The sequence below is a fragment of the Ambystoma mexicanum genome, chromosome 10 (genome assembly GCF_040938575.1).
Source record: "Ambystoma mexicanum isolate Mex_15411 chromosome 10, UKY_AmexF1_1, whole genome shotgun sequence".
NCBI classification, from domain to species: Eukaryota; Metazoa; Chordata; class Amphibia; order Caudata; family Ambystomatidae; genus Ambystoma; species Ambystoma mexicanum.
This window is the reverse complement of record NC_090932.1, coordinates 129127509-129153402: the sequence shown is the minus strand read 5'-3', so window position 1 is coordinate 129153402 and position 25894 is coordinate 129127509. Positions and strand designations below refer to the sequence as shown.

Here is a 25894-nt window from a genome sequence, read left to right as displayed (position 1 = left end):
CATATTTTATCAAAAAACTGCCCCTCGGGTATTAATCAAACAGTCTGTCACAAAAGGAATGAACTGCCATTTGTGACTGTGGCCACTTTTCCATTGGTGCCCAAGACAATTATTTGCCCCATCCCTACCCTTGTGATGGCCCTGCTTGGGTGACAGGTGTACCGTTTTCCCCTCCTTCAATGTTCCTCCTCCAATCGTTGGATGCTCTTAAAAATCCTACATAGGCAGCCACTGCACAGTCTCCACATTTGCCATTGTGATATGTATGGCAGGTCACCCAATCCCTATGCTTTCCCCCAGTGCCACCATTACAAACATTGCTCCAAAAGACCGAAAAAACCTCTTCAAGCCAACGTAATTTAGTATGAATTGGGTTAATGTAGCCATGTTTGTTCAGGCCTGAAAAGGTTGCCTTTGGCAGAGACCTAAAAAGGGGAGCCCTAAATACACAGCATTATCATAGTCAAGATGCAGGTGTAACAAAGCATTTGGCACTGTTAAAAGTAGAGAATGTATTATCTTCAAACGCTTTTTAGAAATACATATCTATATCAACTAAACTTGTGAAGATGTGCTCAGTTGCTTAAATTGTCCAAATCCTGGTTTCACCATTTAACCAAAGTGCGTGATCCTGGGCAGATTTTTTTATTCACACTGGCCCTCATTACGAGTTCGGCGGTAACCACGCCGCTATTGGTGGCATGGCTGCAGCCGAAATCGCGTCGGGGTCCGGGTCCTCGGAATGAGGATTTATCGGGCCATTCCGAGTTCGGAAGGGCCGGTAATTCCTCCCTCCAAGGACCCGGACCCGGTCCTTCCCCATTCCCATTTCAGCCCCCATAGGGCTGAATGGGAGAGGGAGCAAACAACGGGCCATGACGAGATGGCCCGTTGTTTGCTCCCTCTTCCCCTCGCGGGACCCGGTAAGCACGCCTGGTTTTCCCAGGCATGCTTACCGTGTCCCGCGAGGGGAACTCGTAATGCGGCAGTACGGAGGGAACGGCCCGGCACCTTTTACGGCGCTGTTCACTCCGTACCGCCAGGGTCGTAATGAGGCCCACTGTGTCTTATCTGCAGCTCTCTGCTTCACTTCAGAGCTTATGTTGATATATCATTCTATTATTTAAACAAAACCTGACTATAGAGTTGCTCAACGCATTGAGGTATTTGCTCAAATGCATGACTCCAGATGCAGAAAACTGTATTTGTCTCACAGTGCAGTGATATTTTATGCACAACTTCTTCAACCCAAAAAGAATCTTGGGTTGAAGCCTTTTCTTGGGTGGGATGAAGCCTGGTTTGCATATGGTCTTTCCCCTTTCTGTAATGGCTTGGCAGACTAAAGAACAATGCTCTGTTTTTTTTCTAGAGCAATAACAGAGGTTAAAATGTATTTAAAACCTTCCTTTTGTTTTGCTATGAGCAAAAACAGAACGCCAGACCAAAAAGGATGACAAGCGTCAATATTTATTTTGTCCACTCTGTCTACTGGTCCCTGCATGCAGAAATGTGATGTATGATAATTATTTATTTAATTATATTTATAAAATACATTCACCAAACTGTTGTACACAACAGAAGACATTGGGGCAGATTCACAAACACATATGCATCTCGGTGAGATGCACAAGTATGCAGAGATGTATGTGCATGATCGCGCCTCTCATAGTGAGGCATGTATTAAAAAAGAAATTAACAAAAAGGCACAGTGGGCTGCACAGCACCAAATGCTGGGCAAAAGACACACAAAGCAACAGCGCATCTGACAGCACATACGACACAATGTGCACGTTTCTGGTGCATACTTCATATCCGCACTTCTCACATGCGAATGTTGTCACGTACATCACATTGCAAGACAAAACTGTGCACTGTGTCTGATGCACCAAAAGTGGACACCTTTACCGTATGGAGGAACACAAGGACACCCTATTTCAGCTATTTGGGCCACAGTTAGCCATTGCCAAATGGAATGCTCTTTGGATGGCGTTAAAAAAAAACATAAGTGCCCTCAGTGTCACCAATCGCACCCGTAAAGCGAGGAAGAAGAAGGAATCCTTTTGAGGGTGCACAAAGGACAAACTAGGGGACCGAAGTGCCAATGCAAGTCGCACATGTATTGGACTAGCTTCCCAAAGCCCAAGTGGCAGTAAACTGTCATTGATTGGTTGCTGGCCCTGGCTGGGCCCTGGCCGAGCAAGCTCGCACATCCCTGCCAGGGCAGGCGGCAGTGAGACCAGGCCAGCGCATTGTTGATTGTGTGATTCACACCATGAGAAATTTCAAAGTCTTGAGTGCGTGCAACTTTTGTTTTGTTATGCATCTCTGATGCCTGCAGGCTGGCACTGCAGCCAGCAGCAAATCAATGGCAGCACACTCACGCCTGACCTCGGCTAATCTATTCTCATGACACCGTGACCCGCGCGAGGCCCGGGGCAGTATGCCCGCTGTTTGCCCCCCTCGTGACGGCCCTGCATACTGGGGCATCACAGCCCCCGCAGTCCCGGTAATTCCTCATTCCCGGGCACCGGAAAATATTGCTCCCAATTCCCATTCGAGTCCCATTGGACTCAATGGAAATGGGGATGTCGGATGCACCGGCACCATTCATGAATGGTGCCGGTGCATCCGTCAAGGTCTGCGACCGGGTGCCTTTCCATCCGCCAGGTCAGACGGAAAGGCACCCGCTCGCAGAACTCGTAGTTTGCCAGTCCGGTAACAACGGTGCCGGTGGTTTACCGGCACCTTTGTTACCAGACCGGCAACCTTGTAATGACCCCCACTGTCTCCCTGATCACAGACCCGTGGACACCCATAGTCCCTGTCTGAGCTGCTGCACGCACAGTAATCAGTTGTCCGCAGTCTAACTTCGGAGCTCTGATCTGGTTTGTATATTTTGTCTGTTTTGTATTCAAGCACATTAAAATGAGATTCTGCTCATTGGACAAGGTAGAGAGGGTCGTTACTCTCGACTTTGGGGACCCTTTAATGACCTATTTGGCTGAAGGTTGGGTTCCTAGTCTGGGGGGATAATCCCTGCCTTGGGATGGGGATGCTTTGATACTTCTGGAGTTGGGGAGCTGTTCCGTTGGGTGTTAGTTGTGTGTTTTGGTTTCTTGTTGTCTTGTCTTAATGGTTGAGTGTCAGGAATTTTTGTTCAAATTGTATTTGTTTTTGCAAATATTATTGATGTTCATATATTCAGTATCATTTTGTTTATTTCTAAGTTACTTTTAGATTTTACAATCTGAACACGATGCAATGTACTGGAGATTGTTTTTCTTTGTTTGTTGTTAGAATCTTTAAATAAAGTGATTAAAAAAAAAAAAAAAATGAGATTAACGTTAGATGGCTGCATGCAGAGCAGTGAGTGGGTAATGGGAAGTGGCTATGGCCTATGAAATACCTGTGGTCAAGTGATAGTGAAGTGATACATGTGGGTGAATCGAAAGGGAAGGGGGTGCATATAGCGGCATGCTGTGTGAAGCACTGATTACAGGCAGGTGATTGTATTGTCCATTTTCTATCACTATATTTCTTTAAATCGGCAAAGTATAGTTGTTTTGGTCACAATACTTTGCCTGCTGGTAATCGTTGGCTTCTATTCAGGAGGGGAAAAATATGTCAATCATCATGCTCCTTTTGCTCCACATGTTACTATGATGATTTAAATGTTGTCATGTTGGTTTAGTATGTGATTTGTGTATGCTTCCAGTCAGCTCTATGAGCAGAGCGCTGTTTCAGCCGTTATAAACTTTTTAGGAGCCTACATCTTGCCTGCCATGACACCCCTCCTAGCCCCACCCCAATCACTTTAGTAGCTCCGCCTCACAGCCCAACAAGCGGCTGGATCCCAAACACTGACCAGCCTACCAGCCGATTGGATCCAGGTGGCATCATGCGCTGGTTCAATCAACCAATACCCAGGGTCTAACATTGCCAGACACTACCAGCATTTTCATCTGTGGAGCCAACAGGATGGAATGAGCAGGGATTATGCTGTGTCCTGTCAGAGTACTTACCGAGAGCCCCCTTCTTGCTGCTGCTCAGAGCCACACATCGCATGGGGACGATGCACAAGGGGGAAAGTGCTCTCAAATCTCCTACGTGCACACACATGCTCAACAGAGGCGTCTTGCAAGAATAAGAACGGACTGGCCTAGGAAGCGAGGGACACGCCCAGCACCCACATATGGATTAGTCCCAATGTGTCCACGTGGGCAGCCGGCATGAGCTGGCACTCCACCCACGTGATGCCACATTGGCAGTGAAGTAAATGAAAGAAGTATCACTGCTAATGCCTTTTTTTGTTTCTATCCGTTTTTGGGATAGAAATGTGAAAAAGTGATGGAAACGCTCATGCTTTGTATGGGAATATCTACCAAGAGCATATCATTGCATGCAGTGTATTGTAGAGGGCACTGTCTCCATTGTGCTCTATCATGCACCCGGCCTGAACCAGGGGGACCAGTCACAGAAGAAACTGTGCCAGGATCAGGCGTGCCCCACTACACTTTAATTTCAGAATCAGGATGAGTCTGCCACTCCCGTGCATGGCCCCGATACTCATGTTTATGGTTGTGCTGAAAGAGCATGATCCAAGGGATTTTCTCATGCACTTAGACTTTGGGCGCGTGTTCCTTATGCATCGGCAGACATGAAAAATGCGCGTCTTTCACTCACTTCCTTGCTCAGTGAGTACACGCAAGTGAGTGAAACCTTTTTGAATGGACCTCAGTGTGTCCAGGCTTCTTTGCCTGTAACCGATTTGGGATGAAGCACTCAGCACTGGGCGCTGGAAGGATTGCATAGCAGTGAGCGCACTGTTGTGTTAAACCACTGTGGGATCGATTCATGGAACTATGTGCGTACGGACTTTGTGTGCCAAACCACGCGTGAAATCTCGTTTGACAATTCACGGAATGAACCGCAGAGTACTTTTTTGTACTTTGCATGCACTTTGCGAAGGCTCTGCACGTCACTGCGGGAGGCTGAGTGTCTTGCGCGAGACACCACGAAGAGCGTGGACATGGCTTGCACAGAGGGCAGAGTAGGGGGCGGAACGTGGTAAAGGAGTAAGAACAAAGGAAAATGTGGGCATCTCACGCCCACCATTGCGGGGAACGATACGTATTCATGGATCCAACCGCACAACCTCTCGGCGGGGAAATGGCCATGCAAAGCCCTCATACTATTCACCACCCGAGGTCAGGCATACAGGCATTTGCGCATAGGATTCACACAAGCAGAGGTAAGATCAGGTGTCAGATTTAGAGGGGCCTGTACGCAGCCGGGGTTACAATCTAACTTAGGAGTGCGCGTACGCAGTGCAGCGGGGTGCAGGAACGATTTACGGGTGTTCGCAAGCAGATTTTATGGGCCCGATTCATGGAATGTTTTCCCGGTTCAAAGTGAATTTGCACTGCTGAAAGTTGACTTTGCACTGCCGACACAAACCCTGATTCATGGAACTGTGCAAAGTGTATTTTTGCCGTGCAAAGTCCGGGAAAGTCATTTTGAACTGCAAAAATGACTATGCGCTGACTTTGCCCGGACTTTGCACTACAAAGATACACTTTGCACAGTTCCATAAATCAGGGTTTGTGTCGGCAGTGCAAAGTCACTTTTCAGCAAGACAAATTCACTTTGAACCGGGCAAATATTCCATGAATCGGCCCAATGAGTTTTACCTGAGTTACGATAAATCATACGCATGTTGTCGGGGTACCAGTAACAGTTACAGGGGATCCGACGCAGGGGTCCCCGAGATGCAGACCTGCTTGCGGGGGACCCCACGCACTGTTCGAAGGATGGGTGTATTCCCACCCGGGCGAGATTGAAAAGGTAGCTATTCTGGCTGTTTTTGCTTTGCGTGGTGACGTGTCGGAGGCGTTCTGACGACAACTTGCGTATACGGTTACTTTGCCCAGAGAATTCCATGAATATGAGAGTGCGCATTTTTTATTCTGCGCGCAGTGTCGTTCTCGGCGTGGGCCTTTGCAGAATTAATGCGCACCATTCCCTGAACCGGGCCCTGTATATTCTGATGTCTGTGTTCGTTATCCAGTGATATAAAAAACTGGATGGCCTTATTTTTTATTAAGCAAACTGTAACCAATTGCTGTTCAGTGGGATGTCTGTGGCTTGCAAGACAACTTCACACTGCTCTGTCCTTCCAGACTTGCTACAATGAAGATGGGAACGAGACTGGGGCGGAAGAGGTGATCCGAATTGACTTCTAGAGGTGCACAGTTTTTGTTCTGCACTCCAGAGAACGAGATCCTGCACGCCCTGTGGGAATTAACACACAATGAATTCTCGTGCAGAGTCTGACTGCTGCCGCTGAGTGCCCGTGTGACTGACTGCCTGCACACTTCCTCAGCCAGGCTGTCCACATAGCACCCCCTCCCCCCCTCACCCCCCCCCCCCCACCCGCACGCCAAGCACCCCAGATCCCAGTCCAGGACAAATTACTACGCCTGTGGATACTACAACACTATAAAATCAGCATTTTGCAACTCAGCCATGGTAATGTCCTCACCAACTTTTCAAACAGAGTTTATGGGGCGCACGCTGTGAGTGATGGCTGAGCTGGACAGGGCTCACATTCAAAAAAGCCGGGGCCTAAACTAGTAAAGCAGCTGGCGGAAGGGTTTGAGCCAAGTCGGAGGCCTCCACTTGCAAAAACAGACGCCGGGAAGTCCTGCAGCACACAATGTTCTTTCACAGGCCACTGGGCAAGGGTTCGTGTCAAGGTGGAGCCAATCTGCAAACGCCTGCATCGACACTTGGGGGATTGAAAGGCCTGTGTTTGGAGGCAGGATATCCCGGGAAGGGCAGACGCATAACTTACCCATATCTGTTATTGTCAAATTGGTTGACTTGAAAAAATGTCGCCATGCTTTTCATGCCTGTAGAAATTGCTCACTTCTGAATGACATGTTCCGGCAGAGGGTGTCTGGTAAAGAATGGAGGGAAACATTTATCAATACACTGAGCTGTAGACTGTTTCCCCGTGCTGTTTTGAATAATGTTGACCATTTGTGCCCATCTAATAGGGAAACCCGGGTACACAGTTGCCTAAATAAATAATAAATGCCACCTAGCAGGCCCTGGTACAGCAGGTGGCATTATCATGGATTCCTATGCAGTACGCCCGCAGGTGCTTCAAATATGCAGATCCCTCAGGAATCAGGAGTATCTCCACACATGTCAAGATCACACGAGGGCAGGGACGCTCAGGCACTCGCGAGCTTGAACGAATGGAGGTGCTTCATTTGGTTATTACGATCCAGGCCCCTTTCCTATGCAATACGCTCACAGGTGCTTCAAATATGCAGACCCCTCAGGAATCAGGAGCATCTCCACACACGTCAAGATCACACGAGGGTAGGGACCCTCAGGGACTCGCGAGCTTGAACAAATGGAGGTGCTTCATTTGGTTATTACGATCCAGGCCCCCGCTCTGCCTCACAAATCAAGGATAATCCCATGATGGTTCAAGAACACATGTGAAACCTTTCACGTATGCATTTTACTCACTGTGCAAGGACTACACATCTTACACCTTGCAATGACGCATCACGCTACGCCATTTTAAACTACAAGTGAATATTATGGTTGGGGAAATTAGTCTGCCAATGCAAGTAGGTGGAAAGCAGAGGTGGGAACGTGAAGACTGGACTTTCAGCCATTGGCCTTTTAAGGCCTATCACTTCAGATGCACTACATGAGACAATGTGGGCAGACGGCTGACTGCAGACCCGCAGCCACTTGAGTTCAGTTGGCCAATGCATGTCAAGGCGTTGGGGGTGCATTTCACGGTTAGATGTGCCTAGAGTGAAGGTCCAGATACCATGTAACCCTACGTCAAGTCCTCCCCCTGCAGGAATGTAACCCCTGTGAATAGAACTAGACATTTCCAAAGATAATGTATTTTCTTTGGGCAGCATCAGGTATGCATCTTCTCTACATAGGGAATCTGGGCTGAATGAAGATGCTTCATCTCTGCACTAATGCTGAATTTGAGAGTTCTTGATCTTGAACCGTAAATATATATATGCTTTTGTAGCGGCACACCTCCTTCAGTACCCGCGGGACCACAGGAAGGTGTCTGACAGGGTTCCTCACAGCCCTCACTGTATTCACGCCCATGTTAATAATGAGTAATGTATAGTTTTAAAGATTTCACCATCTCCGTGTGGCAGAAATTGAGAATGCCAGAGACATTCCATGGCTATGTGCATAGGGCTACATGGGGCTATGGAATGTAGCATGCTTACACATGATTTTAAGGTGTTAACATGCTGTGATGAATCTGGTCAATTCATCCCTTCTTCCCAGAGGGGAGCCACCCCCTGTAAAGCTAGGGAGGTGAGCCGCACCGCAAGACCCTCCTTAGGGTCTGAGCAAGTTGGATAACATTGGGAGTGACTCGTCTCTCTGGGACAAGGACTCCCAGTCTGATAAGGACCTCCCCGATGGAAGACATCGTCTGCCTACATGGGACTTGTACAACCTAATTGTATTCCTGTTTTGACTCCACCAACCCGGGACAGCCCTGTTGGCTTCGGGGAATGCTGCATTTCATCTGAGCGTTAAAACCACAGAAGAAGGACACAATGTCCCTGTTTGTGATGACGTACTTAAACAGGAGAGGAAATGTGAATGGAGAGAAGGAAACTCCCACATAGGGTGTGTGTGCGATCCCGACGCAGAGGCAAGCCCTCTGGATGAAACGTCTTGAAGGGGCAGAGCCGCGCTGGGCTGCAGAAGCAGCTTGAGCTTGGAGAGCAAGGCCAACGCTAGCCGGACACCGTTTGGTTGGCGTTTTCTCCGACCGTGAAGTCCAGGTCAGGGAAGGAGGCAGAAACAGAGAAGTACCAGTTTCCTTTGGTGGTGCGACCACAGAAATGCTGAGGTGGGCTCGGGACCCAATAACCAAGGCTGAAACCAACTTGCTGGGGAGAGCCCGGATCCTCGCATTGTATGCCCGAAGGACATTAGCTGCAGAGACAAGCAGCAACAGGGAGGTGAAAGTTCTCACAGAGAGACTACCACTGAGACGTACAAATACTGTGAAGCAAGACTGGGAAAGCTGATAAGGTTACAGAAGCCCGAGAAACCCAAAGGGGCATGTGCCCTATGTGAAACAGAGTGAAAGAAACACATTTTCTTAATCAAGTTTGGGAAAGCCGATGAGGTGGCAGGAGCCAGAATAATCCCAAGTCTGTAAGCACCCTGTGTGAATTACGTGACTTGAGAGAAAGCAAGTCTGTCAATATTCCTTAGGATTTTGGGGGAGTCCAAGGGCCAAATCCTGCGATAAAGAGAACAGTGTTAAAAGGGACCCTGGAGAGGTCTTGAGAAAAACATGTGTTTTCCTGAGAAAGAGGGAACCATATGGAGGAACCTTTATATTGAGACGATATGCCCCAAGGTGGCGGCCCCAGCCTGTGGGTAACAGCCCTCCGCCAAGTTAAGGGCCTGAGCGAAGCTAATGTTTTTAAAAGAAATAAAAGGAAAGTATTTTCTTTCTGTGCACAGGACCCCGCGGGGCGTCCCGAACACGGAGAGAAAATACTCTACCAACATGGCTGCCATAGAATAGGAAGACAGGGCCCTGTGTGGAACCACTCTTCCATTTCCATGGCGGCCAGAGGGGGGACGGCAGCAGCTGCACCAGTGAATTCCACCGCTGCAGCAAACAGGTGAATGGGATTGGGGGGCAGATAAAAAAAGCAGAGTCAGGTGGGGGGAAGATGGCATGTGGGCGAGCCGGCCATCAGGCAGCATAGAACGTGGACTTTCACTGATAGTGTTGCACTTACCCACCTGATTGGCTGACTCCCCCGGATGTATCTGATTTCTTCTAAAATACTTTACCTAACAGAGATTTCACCAAACCCATTTCACCGAAAAACGAAATTAACTTTTAACTTGTTCTGCTTTTTTTTAATTTAATGTGGGGGGAGACCCCCTGCAGCTCCCCTCACCCCTTCCTACCCTAACTTATTCCCTTATGCCACACCCCACCTATTATGCACTATACATATGCCACTTTACCTACTATTTTCAGTGAAATAGATTCAGTGAAATCTCATTAGGTGAAATGGTATTCAGTGAAATCGACGGTAACAGGCTCCCCCCCCAGGTTGCTATTGATTAACAGAGTCTGCTAGAAAGACGCGAACTTGGAACTATTGGCAGACCATCCAAGTAATTGGACCAGGCAGAAGCCGAAGATGGAGGTCAATGCTCCGGCCTCTCTTTTTAGCTTAGTTTTCGTAAGTGGCAAGGCAGGGCCAGAGTAGTTGGATCAGATTTTGGACCAATGACTGTTTTCTTTGACAAGCAGCATTAGTCTTTAGTTTATAGGTAGGGCACGTCCCTCATAGGCAAGTTAGGAGTTTTCTTTTACTTTTAATAAAGATCCTTAAAAACATGTCTGTCGTTGGTCACAGCACAGACATAAAGAGGTTGAGTTTATCTCTACATATAAGATACTAAATGCCTGCATTTGCTAAGAAGATTGGGTGAATGATAAAGCAGTTTCTGAAATTAAATGTGGCCTAAAATGTTAAAGTAAAAAACAGTTTAAAGCATTTATGGAGGCGATATTACAAGGACAGGAGGGTTGGATTTTTTGGTAACGGGCCACCAACCAATTTAAGAGCCAGAGCGTAACGTTAAAAAAGTGTTTGCGGTTCCATTACCGACATGGTCTTCCCATGTAATGTCCCCATTAGCATGTAGGATGCAAAGATGCATGTGCCAATGGAGTGTTTTAAAACCATTTCCTTTGATGGGTCTCTGTGTGCAGCCTCTCATCATAGATGTTCCTACTAAATGGCCAATGAAGGAGATACAGATGTGGGCCCTGCGCCAAGCCCCTTTTCTCTTTCCACTTTGGCCAATCATTGAGGGAGGCGTGTGGGTGATGGGGAAACAGGGCATTAGACTGTGATGGAAATAAGTGGAAGAGGGTATTACTCGGAGATGGGCTGGATGGTGGGTGGGTGCGGGGAGAGTGCAAGTGCTGAATCAAGTGGTCAGACGGGAGTATGGCCCACATTCCCTCACTTCTAATTGGTCCAACATTAGCTCCATAGTGTTAATGTTCTGAAATCAGAATATTACTTCAAAAGTGCATAGGCCCAAAAAGGGTAGTAATAGTTGTAGGCAAACAAAGGGGGGTCTGGGAATCTCTCTACCAGCACGAACACAGCCCAATGGCCTGTTCTTGGGTGAATAACCCCTGGGAGAGACTCTACCAAGTCTTTAGCTCACTGTCCTTTTCACAGAGAAGAAATGTCCCCGCATATCAGCCTTTGTCCTGCCCAGGGGCAGTCCAGCGCCGAAATGCTAGGCAATTCTCCTCTGAACAAGAGTACCATCAGTAACCCCATACACGTGTTTCAGCCTTGTTGGGCATCATCAGTGAGGTGAAACTGTTGCCTCTCTAAGAACAGTGAGCAAGGGTCCACGTCTGGATTGCCCTGTTAACTTAGGGTGAAACCCAAAGTTAATGTATGCAAACAAAGGGGGGTCTGGGAATCTCTCTACCAGCACGAACACAGCCCAATGGCCTGTTCTTGGGTGAATAACCCCTGGGAGAGACTCTACCAAGTCTTTAGCTCACTGTCCTTTTCACAGAGAAGAAATTTCCCCGCATATCAGCCTTTGTCCTGCCCAGGGGCAGTCCAGCGCCGAAATGCTAGGCAATTCTCCTCTGAACAAGAGTACCATCAGTAACCCCATAGACGTGTTTCAGCCTTGTTGGGCATCATCAGTGAGGTGAAACTGTTGCCTCTCTAAGAACAGTGAGCAATAGTTGTAGGCTAGAAAAGATCGAAATGGGGACTAAACAGGATGTACAGTTTTGCAGAAAGCAGACTAGAAGGACTAGTGGTCCTTGTTTGCTTAAGCGTTTAGGTTTCAAAGCAATTAAGCCAAAGGAAGATACAGAAGCGAGGAAACTTTGGCTATCAGCATGATTGATATTCAGCAGTGTGGCCCTAGAATCTCTGTGGAGATGATAAACACATAATGGAGACTTGCCTGTGACATTCGTGCCAGATCCAGGCATGCCGGCCGTTCTTGGGGCGGAAGTCGGCTTGGCCTGTGTTGTGGATCTGGGAGCTGAAGCGGAGGAGTCGGCGGTAGCCGCTGTTGCGGTTGGTTGTGGCAGCCGACGAGGACAGGCACTCTTCCTCTAGAGCACACGTCAGCATGAACATGGGCCGATCCTCCAAGTAGGTGGTCTGCTCAACAAGCTCTGCATTGAGGACAAGGTCAGGCGCGGCTAAAGTAGAGGGAAAGAAAGACAAAGTCACTGAATCATTGGAAGAGCCTCACCATCAAACAACGGACATGTCCAGCTCATGCAATTCTTATTCAACGGGGGTCAACGTACTCCAACAAGAGATTGACGCAATGTACTGTGGCCGAGCTAAGGGACACTAATCCACTACTCTGGACCCTGGAAGCAATCTTTAACTGTACTAGCATTATGCATTAAGATACAACTGTCAGTGAGTGTGTGGTGATCATGTGGACAATATTTAACCCTTCATGCATTGATATACCATTTACAATAAGAGCGCCCTTACAAATCTGCAGAAACAAATATGTGGCTGTCACATAGTGTTGTGAACATTGTAAGAAATATTTGTCAACTCAAATGTTGAGGGCATAATGCCCCTAACTGCAGGACCAACTGGGCATGGTATACAAGGCGGAGCCCAGGGCATGACCTTTGGCTATTCCCAAGCAGAGAGCCGGGCCGAGACAATCAATATACAGGGTTTGTGGGGCATGGCCTTCAGGAATGCTACAGGCACAATGTCCATACGTGCAAACTCTTTGTCTTAGTTTGGTTTCAATCCGTCCCGTGTTTTATTTCCAACAGTTCACGAGGCTGTGTTCTGATTCGAATTAAGTTTGCAAACTTTTTGCAAACCTAGCTGTAAACCTACCTTTATTTTTTTAGTTCCACTTTAAATAAAAAAGGTTATCAGATTTTCACCAGCCAAGTGGTGTTTATAAATTGTCCCAGATGCCAACTACTAGTCCAAGTTCGGAATAAATCTATCCTGTTACTTTGAATATTCACAATGTGTGAATGGGAATTTCTTTTTGGGATCTTCCCCTCTACCTTTTCGTCACTATGGCAAAACCTTCCCAAAAAATCAAAGTGGGTTGAATTTGGAAAGTTTCATGCAGTTTTGTCCATGGACACTAAAGTTCTATGCCCCGGGAATGTCCATAGATGTAGACGATATGCCGAAAATGATCATCGCTAGTTCATTCACGAAGGCCCTTTTGTTATCATTCAAGAAAAGTGATATTTCTGCCTGTGAGTTGATTCTATATATAAAATCCATACACAATGCAATAAAAGTGCTTTTGATAACCATGCTTGTTTCTATTTAGGAGATTTTGTTGTGGCCTACTTTCAGATAGTGTTATTGGAGTAAAAAACTCGGGCATAGCAAGAAACCTTGTCATTGATCGCGGCACTGAATGGACCAATTCACCCTCAGAAGATTTGGCCTCTGAAATGATGGTTTGTCATGCAAATGTGTCTGCTCATTCATTAAAATATTTGATATATATTTTTCAATGTGGCTATTATTTTTAATGCAGACATGGAGCGGTGTGTTGGGCCGCATAGGATTTCCTATGTCCATTACTTTAAAACTTCCTATCCTCCTCAGATTTAAAGCAGAGGATCTGGTTCTAAATTGTATTTGGTAAAATGGAACTCTCAATAATATTTGTAAAAACATTTCCAAATTGAAATTTACTTGATCACATTAGTTCACCTCTGGAAAAGTGTTCTAATAAAAGCAAGTTCATTTTTAATCAAATAATCAGGACATTCAGATAAAAATGTATGATTCAGAACATTTCAGCAACAAAGCTTACAAATTAAATATTCAGAAATAATGTTGAAAAGATTTGAAAACTATGCATGGCATTCAGTTCTGGTTACAATACAAAGACATTTGGATGCTTACATGAAATGTAGGTAGCAAGCTACTTTCTATGGATCTATGTGGTTATTGCGATGTGTTAGGCGATCCTCTACACACCAGGCCACGACACATCAGAACACTGCTCACATTCCCACAACTTCTCCTCCCAAGCTTCGAGGCTCAAGTGATTCGGTGAAACCACAGAACCGAAAACCTCGTACCAGTGTACGGGCTCGATTGCAACCCTTTCTGCATTGGCAACTGCCTTGGAGAACGTATAGCAGAAAGGGCGGCCTTACGTCTTCACGCCGGTCACGTGATCGTTCCCCATGTGATCTTGGTGGACGTCACATGACCCAGGGGCGATCAGTATAAAGGTCTGAGAGACAGAACGCTCATTGCTTCTCAGCTGGCTTCGGACACTGTTTGGCGTTACAACTTGCTCCTTGTTACCTTGATCACGGAACTCTATCTCGGACTCCCTTGGACACCCCTTGGTACTTTTGCTTGGAACTGTTTACCTGTTGCCGGATATTTGGACTGCACCTCGACTTGTCTTTGGATCATCCCTTGGTACCCTGCTGATCTCCTACGCCTTTTCCCTACTGGGGATTCAAGTCAAGCCCTGACTCCCACAGGTGGCTACTCCTCATCCACGCTAACCTGCGGTTCTACCATTCCAGGGACCGCCGCATCTAATGAGCCTCGAACCTCCCTACTAGGTTACCTGGGTCTCCCTTACACCAGATAGGTAAGACACTTTAGATTATTTTGTTTACCTGCCTGTATTGTGATTGCCTGGTGCTTAACCTCCTTCCTTCTTGACAGCAGCATCGGTGTTCCAGAGGCTCCGTGGATCTGGGAAGACATCTCTCACCTGTGGCCTCAAGGGTCGCACAGCGGGTTTCTATTTTCGTTCCCCTGTGCGTCACTTGGGGACGGAGGTCTCATCGGTCTACACGACACTCAAGTCAGAACACGATGGCCCAAAATGCAGACTTTTTTTTAAACCCCTTTACACCACATATATATGCGGGGGGGAGACCCAGCCATCGTAATTGTGAGGGCGACGTTATGGTACAATTCTGTTTCTATCAGCAACTGGTTTTAAGTCTGTTAAAATCCAAAACATCTCACTGTTTAAAGTTGTACTTAGGATTAAGGGTTTGGTAAAGACATCAACTTGAAATAAAACGTATAAAATAAACCCTCAAAAAATGCATTTATCTCTGTTTCCCGCTCTCTGCCTGCAGCAAGGAGAAAACTGGGGTCCTTATTTAAAAACTCTCATTAAAAAATCTATACAGGGTAAACAAAGAAAGGATCAACGTTTTCTCAATTGCAGCTTTTTTTTAGGGTTCACCTTTGAAACACCCCACAACCTTCCATGGTGACGGGAGTATTTTTCTTTTTTTGCTGGAAATTAAAAACTGTTGTCTTAAGTACGGATTTTCTTTTAGCAAATGGAAATGTTTGTATCTATGTGTGCTATCATACGCAGACATAGGTCCATGAAGGGCCCTCAATGTATTGACAAACATGGCATCATGCTTGGATCTATAAAACACACACCTCACATGTTGACGATTACATTTGGCTATCCTGAAATCACGGCCAATAATTAACCCAACATCAGTGTTTTCCGATAGGCCACCTGCTTTGGGGTTCCTGAATCTACCTGTGTGTTGCAGCTGCTCACCCTGGAACAGCTCAGCTTCTTTGCTGTAGGTCTTCTGTGAGCATTTAAAAAATCATGGCAACCCTAAGAATTGATAGACTTGAGCAGCCAGTCATACACACGTGACCTTGCCTTGCAAAGGTTTTACACTTTGACCATTGGGAACATTCTGCTGGGAACCACTGCTGGGCAACATTGCACTCCTCTTTAGAGCTTTGAGGGCAAAACACGGGGCCTCTTTGTAGAGCTTCATCTTTCCATATATTTACTGAAAAAACTTTATTTAAAGTTTAGCTAAATTCAGAAGTTTTATCGCAACAAACCCCTTGACATTCGTATACCATAGTTATTTTACAGGCCGCTAGCCACGTGGTACCGCTAGTCAGGGCCTTCGTTCCTGGCCAGTGAGCACGGCCTTTGGCCGTGCCCACTGCATATTTTGAAAGACTAATGGGCCACTAGACATGGCCTTCAGCCGTGACCACTATACATATCTTCTAAGGTCATGCTGAAGGCTGTGGCCACTACATCGTTTGGGCTCACTAGCCAGGGCCTTTAGCCCTGGCCAGTGAGCACGCCTTTTGGCCGTGTCCCCTGTATATTTAAAAACATGTGAGCATTTAAAAAATCAACGGGCCAATAGCCCTGGCCTTCGGCAGTGACCACTATACGTGTGTTTTCAGCCCTCTAGCCAGGGCATTTGGCCCTAGGCAGTGAGCAGGGCCTTTGGCCGTTCCCACTGTATATTTTAAAACACTAACGGGCCACTAGCCATGGCCTTCGGTCGTGACCACTATACATGTCTTTTCAGCTCAGCAGGTCCTTTGGCCGTGCCCACTGTATATTTTAAAACACTAACAGGCCACTAGTGATGGCCTTTGGCCATGGCCAGTGGCCACGGCCTTCAGCCATGACCACTACGGATGTTGTTTGAGCCCACTAGCCATGGCATGCTGTATATTTTAAAACACTTGCAGCCCACTCACCATGGCCTTTGTCCGTTTCCACTTTCCACCCCCACCTTGCTGTAGTTGTCCAAATACTTATTTTGTCTTTACTTTTTGCCTTTAACCGCGGCTATAATAGCAATGTACTTCAGATAGACGCTGTCATCTGTAGTTGTCCGATAACTGTGGTTATCAGGATAAACTGTCAAAAAATATTTCCCTGCCCTCCCAGTCAATTACCAGGTACCCCTCTTCTCCTAGCATGCTCCCCCCAGTCGGCAAAACTCATGGTTCCCTCCCTAGCCCACTCCCATGCCCCCCAACCCTTGTTGGTCCCTGTGACACTTTCCCGATCTCGTTTTCTTTTGTAACCACGGTTTCTGCCGGATAACCCCGGCTCCAGGAAATCATTTCTGCTCTTAACTTGGTCCCTTGCCCCACCTCCAACTCCTCAAATTTCCTTGGTGTCCCCTACCCCTGCATGCCCGCCTCTAGCCTGATGCCATTTCATTGTTTTCCTTCTCCCAATGTCGTTTTTCTGCCTTTTTGTTTTCAGGTAGCCACGCGTATAACTGAGGTTTTCTCTCACATCAAAGAAAAAAGGTGGTGGCTTTCTTCTCTACTGCAAAGCATCCTTGGAGATATAGCTATAATTTTGGGAGAACGCGACACCCTTCTCCGTCAAATATTTTAAAAAAAACTACTGGACACTATAACCCCAGACCCCCAGCAGAAATTGAGTCAACGCTTCGTGCCCAAGTTGTTTCATACCTTTTCCGTCCAGCAGTTTGGGCCGTGTGGTTGCGCAAAAATTGGCCTTCATTCTCTATTGAAAAACTAATGGGGACTACGCCGAAACTGCATTTTTTTGTTTTCTTAATAACTTCTTTATTTTTTAACAAATCTTTCTTAAAATGCACAGTTTGGGTGGGGGGGCCCATAAATACAATTTTGTTTGCAAAATAGCAGCCACATTCGTTGTACAAGTCTAAAGTTATTAGCAATTCCTTTTTTAGTTTTCCTATGTATCGTGATACTTAACTGGTCAAAAAACAACTTGTCCTGCCAAATCTGTACTGTTCAAGGAACATTTATTTAGCGTGTCCTGACAGATGAAGCAATAAAACGGTTACATTGCTAAAACCCAATAGCCAATACCATGACTTTCGCCTGACAACACTGTCAAGTAAATCTAATACAGCAAAACCTCCTTGTAAGATGAAAACTATCTCTAAGGGATCTATGTGATCACTGCTTATCTTTTACTGCACATCACCAAAATGTTGATTATCTTTTTGTTTTACCCCATTTCACTTCATATATATGTGGGGGGAGACCCCCCAAAGCCTCCACATAGTCCCCCATATGTATGCAGTGAAATGGGGCTGTGAAAATTCATCATTTTGGAATGCATAGGGATGGGATGCGCAGTAATGGGGTGATACTTCTCTAAGTTGTTTTGATTCTGATGAATCTTCTCCCTCGCCTACTAGTCCGTCGCCATATCGATTCATACCCTCACACGACAAAGGGCCCATTTACAGGAATCCTTCATTTTCCTCTATGGGTCCAACTGTAGAGTGGTTTTTACCAGAAACACTATCGCTATCTCTAATAAATAGAAAATATTTGTTTTCCATACTTTAAGGTAGACATTGACCTGGGCTCAGTGACCGACGAGAAGGAGAGCGATACTCACTTTCAGAACATGATACTCCGGCAGCGTACCTGCCTCCACCTTTTGCGCAGTTGACATCGGCACCATCATGGCGACAGTGCGCTAGCGAAAGCTCAGTCCCTGAGCATTTGACACCACTCATCATGACGTCATCGGCATGGACATCTCCCTGCCAGTACCACGTTTCCTGTGTGAGACAAAAAGAAGCAAAGAAATTAGGAAATATGATCAGATGGAAAATTGGCTATAGGAGTTACTTCTCACCCACTGATTGGCCATCGTTGTGAGATATCATTTATTGACCACTGTCATACACGTATAGCTACGTATCAAGGATGAGGAGATGGCTATTTGGGAGGGGTCATTATATTGGATTAATATGATGCCTGTTATGAAAAATTGTTTCCCATTCACTCGTCATGACATGTGGACATCCTGAAAAATTGAAAGTGGTCTATTACTATTCTTAACAGGTTCATTTAAAATCTTCTGGTCGTCAGAATCACCATGTAATGGGCCAGGACACCAAAATGGACTACGGTTTTGCAGTAATTACCATTCCCAATGGAGTCAGGGATGTCATTTGGAGGTCACCAGGGGTCACAGCCGTGACCCCTGTGTTCTCCCTTGCTAACCCTGCAATCTTCCCTGCTATCCCTGTAAAAAACTATATATTTTTTAAACTGACGCTCCTTGAGTAGACAATAGTTTTAGAAAACATCCAGAAGCGGTAAAGAGAGCTTTCGCCTGTGATCCGCAGGGCAATGTTTTGGCATTAACATTAACCACTTGTAAATAACAGACTATATCCAGACAAATGAGTGAACTGTAGAATAAGTGGTTCCTATAGATACCCATATAGATCAATTTTGTTCAACTTGTCCAAACACGTTCCGTTTTTTGTATCAAGGATACACTCTTACTAACCCCACATTGTTTAATGTTTTGTTGTAAAGATGTAATTTCTATATATGTTTTTTAAATGATGTGTATATCTGTTGAATAAATAATTGAAGTAGTGTAACACGGAAGGGTGAGCATTGCTCAGTGCAGTATTCACTACATATCTGCACCTCACAGAGTGGTACTACCAAACCTACACATAAGAGGGAGGGGTAGCTATATATACTCAATATTTTTACTATTGTAGTGGGGGCCCCGCCACACCAGGTCAGGATGAAGGCGTTGCCGGGGGCTTGTGGCGCCAGAAGGAAGCACTCAGTAGCGGTTGGAGCTGACAGTGACATGCGGCACGTGTCAAATGCGGCGTTCAGCTCCAACCCCTTCTCCTTCGACTTCCTCACGGCTCATACACAGGAACCAGGAAGTTCTACCAGCTTCCTGGTTCCTGTTTGTGAGCAGCACAGAGGAGCCAGGGGTGACCTGGAGTGATGGACCGAAGCTGGAAAAACAGATAAGAAGGCTTTTATTAAAAATGTGATGTGTATTTTACATGTGTGAAGTGCGTGTCAGATGTATGTATGTGCTATGTGTCAGTAAGTGGTGGGTGAAGGACATGAAATGTGATAGTGTGTGTGTTTGAATGTTCTAGGTGGATGGGTGTGTGCCTGTGTAGATAATGCAGTGAGAGTGGATGTAAGAGAAGGTGTATGAGTGAGTGACTATTGGGTGAATGAGTATGAATGCGGTAGTGTGTGTGTGAATGTTCTGGGTGGGTGGGTGCATTCCTGTGTGGAGAATGCAGTGCAAGTGGACGTGAGTGGTTTATGCATGAGTGAATGGTGGGTGAGTAGGAATGTGAGTGAGTGTGTGAGTGTGTGTGTTCATTTTCTGGGTGGGTGGGTGCCTGTGTAAGTGTATGTGAGAGAAGGTATATGGGTGAGTGACGGGTGAGTGAATGGGTATGACTGGCCGGGGTGTGGCATGCCTTCTGCTTTGTTGCAGAGCTTGGGGGGAGGCCCTCAGCATGGCTCTCATGTGGGGCCCCAAATGTTGTGCTATGCCACTGATTGGGCTCTGCTCACCTTCAACACATTCAAGTGTGATGTGAATGGTTGAGAGGGGCCTGAAACTCGACCAGGACCCTGCTCTGGTGCAACACTTTTAAGAAAATTAGCCCTGGACACAGAGTCTCAGAAGTGAGAGAGCCATGGAGTGACCCACCCTTCCCCACTCAAACTCTTTCTTGGAAAGGGCTTTGTGGAAGCTTCATTCATGGGCCGGTCCTGGGGATGGGGGTCATTTAAAAACACACCTCACGCATAGATCTCTGAAAATCATAGATACATTGAGCCCCACTCTTGAGGGAAGTGCAGCCCTCTCACCCCACACCTCATCCTGTTAAAAAACATTTAAGAAGAGTCATGTATCAAAGCCTACGACATTAAATTGTAATATTCAGCTCTGGGTTGTGGGGGTCAACATGTGGTTGCTTGTCACATAGCTTAAAGATAAATGCACACAGAGACAGATGGCCTCAGCTTACACCCGCACAATAGATTTCTTCTATTGTAGTGATAGCTGACTCATAGATCCATTTTTAACCAGGGAATTTTGTTGATACTAAATCCTTGTCAATGATTTAATTTTCAGGCCTTGCCCGTGCAGCATTTTGCACCTGGGTAAAAAGCCAGCGCACGCCTCCCCAGGTCAGTGCTTATTTGGCTTGTTTAACACATCAGTGCCACAGATAACACGTACTTCTGTGTCCATTGATCTATAGATGTTTCAGACACTAGCTGCAGCCTGCGTTAGAGATTTCGGTTATCCTGTTGCAAGTACTGCATTATGTACGTTTTACATTTATGCTCCATGTCGAATCTGGAAAATGACATTCCCCAAATGTGTGATCATGGACAAATCCTGTCTCCCTCTGTGCCTCGATTCTTATATCTGGCTGAAAGGAGAGCACCTGGAAACACGGGTGTTAGACACATCTGAAGGTCATGGACCATCACTTCTTGTGATGTCACTTGGAAGTGGGGCCAAATTACATCACTTCCTGTGATGTCATCATAGGTCAAGGGCTGTGTGATGTCACTTCCGCTCCAACAGGCATTTTGATGAAATGACGTCCCTGCATGGAGTCCTATGGCACTGTAAAATGGGGAATAACTGAAGAGTCTGCATGACTCGGAATCATGTGGACGTTTTGAATTATCACACGCTTACCGCATGCGGTAACAGTTTTAAAGTATTTCCGCTGGGAGTACTGCCAAATTGTAAAACACATGATCAGGTCTAAAGAATATGTTTCTCTATGTGCATTCACAGCAATTGCTAATATTGACTCTCATACACACTTTGCAACCCCCCATATGGTATCCTTTCTTTCTGAATGTAGAAGGTTTGGAGTTTATTGTACACTTTGCTTAATATTTTGGTAGGTAAATAATGTATTAGTCGCATGTGAAGTTAGCCAGCTGGACTGTGACTACTGGCATATCCAAAATAATTCACAATGCAGTTTTAATAGAAAATTGTGAGGCGAAAGAAAGCCAATGTCCTACACAACTTCCACCTAGTTATTGGAAGCAGGATCAGATCTGGGACACGGCTTTGATCATCTCTATTCTCAATTCATGGCCTTTCTTGGCCCTCAGCATAGCTCTCCGGACACACATCCCCCTGTCACAAATTAAGCTGTAATCGAGCACATGTTGCAAGATGGGCCTGGCACCAGGACACAGGCTCTCTGTTGACAAGACACCTGCCTCCTGTTGTTAAATATTAATGTTTGATTTAGGTTGATGATTTAGATGTAGGTTTGAGTGGACCATGCTTCATACGAGTGGCCATGCAGCCATTCTAACCATTGCTTTATTGAGTTGGAAGCGCCAATGGATTCTTACAAGAGCAGTATCTTCTAAAACATTGTAATGTGTGCTCTTCCAACTGGAACATGGCTGTGATTTGATCAAAGAACTCATGTTAAGATCGCTGTTCTTTTATTTAGGTGACACAAAGTGCAAAGATGGGATCAGCAGGGAACGAAGCGCGGCGTCCCGTTCACGGAGAGAAAATACTCTCCTTTAAAAAAAAATAAACCTTAGCACCCGTGTAGCACACCTAGTAAGAGGGTGAGAGGTCTACGTGGGAATGGATACTTGGAAGTTGATGCCTGTGGCCACTGTGTTTATCTAAGCCTAGGCCCTATTCATATATTAGGTATTATATCCTACGAACCAGTGACTACATTTGCCCCATTATCAAACCTGTATGCTTCTTTTTAAATCGGATATGCTTTGGCTTTTTCTAATGTCTACAATATGCCATCTGTGCAGAGCCAAGCTAGCTGAAGTATGCTTACATCAGAGGTCATGATAGCTTCCAGCTCAATTCCTTTGCTCTGTTTTCCTCATACAAATATTCGGCCATGTTGGGCTGTCTGCCCAGGGAGGAAATCGCGTCTTTCCCACATCTGGCAAGCAGTGGGAACTGCTGAGAACGCGAATGTGAGAAGCGTGTGGGGGGTGAGTAATGCCCCGGAGAGTGCGCAATCAACAAGCCTTTGCTCTAAATCTGAGCTGCTGTGACAGAGCATCCCCGAAGGGGAATGCACTCAAGGCTTCTGGGAGTGATGAATAAACATGGGCGATTGCTCCATGTAAGCAACAACTTCTTTGCTAGAAAACAGACTCTCATTGGTAGCTAAACTGGATTCACTATGCAGGTTCACTCATTTTCTGAGAACAAATCTACATCAACAGGATTTGGCATCTGTTGACAATCCGTAGGGGTGAGGAGAAGTAGAGGCTAGGTCATGAAATGCATACATAATATTCACCTTCGAGTGCTTTGCAGGGGCATGGTTCTCAGAGGACGTCTCATAATAAACTGCATTATTATTATTATTACCAAAGCATTAATATTATTTGGGTTTTTATCGAGTGCAGACCTAGCTTCAGGAAGCAAAAGAGCACTTTACAAATCAAAGGGGGAATGCAGGGGGAGTGAGGAGCTAACAACGGGTGGATAGCTCAGCGGCCACGTGCTCACCTTGGAAGCAAGACGACACGGAGCAACACATGTTAGCTCCCCGGGTCTACGCTTAGAAACCTCTGGGTATTAAGCGCGTTATAAATAACCTATCATATCATATGGGGAGGGTGGTCGATTTGGCAGCAATGGATCTAAAAGGGGAGGAAACAGGTGGGAGCAGATCAACCAGTCTCAGGTTAGGTGGGTGTGGGAGTGGGTGGTGTGTGGACCTAGGTATTAGGGTGGAGCCAAATTAAGTGAGCAAATAGAGGTGGGGGACAAGACAATGGTAAATCGAAGTGCACATATGAGCAGTTTAAAGGCTTGTACATACACACGTGCACTTGGAACACATTAGTGGTGGCTTGTACTGAAATAAGCACAAATAATCATAACCACTCGGCATTTGGCAATCATTTTAAGACAGGCAGAATATGATGACATGTGGTTTGGAGAATGTGATGCATTGCGTCCGTGTCCTTTGCAGGAAATGTGTAATTGGCGTTGGGTGTTGACCACACTTCATGTATCAATGCACATGTGGTCAGGGGCTTAGTGGCTGTTCCTGGAACATGGTATTGTGAAACAAAATAGATGAGTTGCTCTCACATAAGGGGATTTCTTTCAGCTCCTGGTGCACAGGTTTTGCCAGAACACTCAATGGAAATGTCATTGTATTGGTTTCTGACACCAGAGGAAATTGTCAGACACATTTCTTATGACAAACATGATCCTCTCTACGAATAATATGAACAATTTGTCACCTTTACATTACCTGCTATCAGAGCTTTATCTTTGCAAGCACTGTAAATAAGAGGTCTTGCACTAATGTTATAAACCTTATGGTGGTAAATGCATGAGTAAAATCTGTGACCGTCAGATTACAAACAAATCTCACCGGCAAGCATTGAACTCACTGAGCTAGCCCTCTAGTTTAGTCCCTTATTTGGCATCTGTTGCATTACACTACACACACGCACGCACCCACACACACATGCGCGCGCGCACACACACACACACACACACACACACACACAGCATTTCTTTCCACTTAAAGCTAACACTCCAATCTCCAAACAACTTTTAGATTGTAAATCGAATCCTCTAAGCTTGTTGTGGCTTGTAAGCTTGTTGTGGCTCTAACATCGTTTGGACAACTCAGCAACATACACTCCACTCCGTTTGCTCATGCAAAGGTACACCCCCCCACCCCCGCCCCACCATCCTTCTAATAGGCAAAAATTAAAGTGCTCCCCAAAAAGGAGCTATGGACGCTAGCTGTATATAGGTAAGAGACCGAGGGTCAAATAAAACTTAAACATCTATTACAAAGAAGGGTACGGTACAAAGAAATTACAATGCGAATTTGGCAGTACACATCAACAGATTATGAAGTAGACAGGGAGGAACGAAGGTAAGCCTCGAAGTGGGTGCGGAAAATATGAAAAGTAGGAGAAGAACGGACAGTGAGGGTGAGAGAGTACCAGTGGAATGGAGCAAGTAGGGAGAAAGAACGAAAACGGGAAGAAGCGGATTGGGGGTTTGGGGGCATTAAGGGAGGGTGACCAGAAGTCCGGGTTTTCCCAGGACAGTCTGGGGAAATCACCCGACATCCCAGGGTCCCAGGAGTTTTTTTAGCTTATAAACACTGTCCGGGGTTTTGACTACGGACCTTTTTTTGATGTTTTTTTTTTTACCGGGACCTGATTTTGAAATCCCAAAATCGGGTCCCGGCGAAACTCTTCCTGCGCAATGGGGGCGTGTAATGCTTTTCACGCCCCCATTTCCCTACCCTTCCCCTCCCCAGCGCTCTCCTCCAGTCAGAGGAGTGCGTCTGAGCACACCCACTTCCACTCCGCGCCCACCGCAACGGGCCAACGAAACAGAAGTAGGACTAAAGAAAATACACATACAAGTTTAGTCCTACTTCTGTTTCGTTGGCCCGTCTGTTTTTTTTGGGTGAAAATCTGGTCACCCTGCATTAAGGCGATAAGTAAACTGGGAATGTAAAGTGTGACTGGGGGAGTAAAAGGAAACTAATGAAGCAAGACGGGGGGGGGGGGCAAGACCGTGGAGAGATTTAAAAACAATAGAGAGGAAATGGAACAGAAAAGGATTCAAAAGGAAGAATCGAGGTGGCAAGTAGTTACGGAGAGGGATGGGCATAGTGAAGATTAAAGAGAAGAAAGTGAGAGTTATGGGCATTAAGATGAGAGGAAAAGGAGAGGAAAAGGAGAGAGAAGAATTGAATAAGGTGCTGAGATTCGAAGCACAGAAGGAAAGAGAGATGAGAGCGGGGCAATAGAGAAATGGTGGAGTGTGAGAGGATGGAGAGAAGAAAAGAACTTCCGTTTTAGATGGTTTAAAATGAAGGAAATGGGAACATATCCAAGATTGGATAGAAGTGTGACAAGCAGAGACTTGAGAAGGAAGGGTGTCAGAAAATTCAGAAATGGAACAAAAGATGTGGGAGTCATTGGCATAAAAGTGACAGGAAAGATTGAAAAACCAAATGAGAGAAGAAACAAGAATGGTGTACTGTGAAAAGTGGGCCAAGTACGGATCTTTGGGGAGCGCCATATTGAAGGTGAAGTGGGGGCGAGAGCTGGGCCGGCCCAGGATACAGAGTAGGAACAACCAGAAAGATACGATTTTAACCATGTGAGAGGAG

At 46.0% G+C, this 25894-nt stretch overlaps 1 protein-coding gene across 1 annotated transcript in view; it reads right to left on the bottom strand.

Moving 5' to 3' along the window:
- LOXL2 (lysyl oxidase like 2) overlaps positions 1-25894 on the bottom strand; it is a 361884-nt gene that overhangs the window by 62351 nt on the left and 273639 nt on the right. The window contains exons 9-10 of the mRNA XM_069617615.1: positions 18304-18469; positions 12061-12304 (exon numbers count right to left, since the gene is read on the bottom strand). Of these exons, the coding sequence (XP_069473716.1) occupies positions 12061-12304; positions 18304-18469 (410 nt within the window). The remainder of the gene's footprint in view (positions 1-12060; positions 12305-18303; positions 18470-25894) is intronic.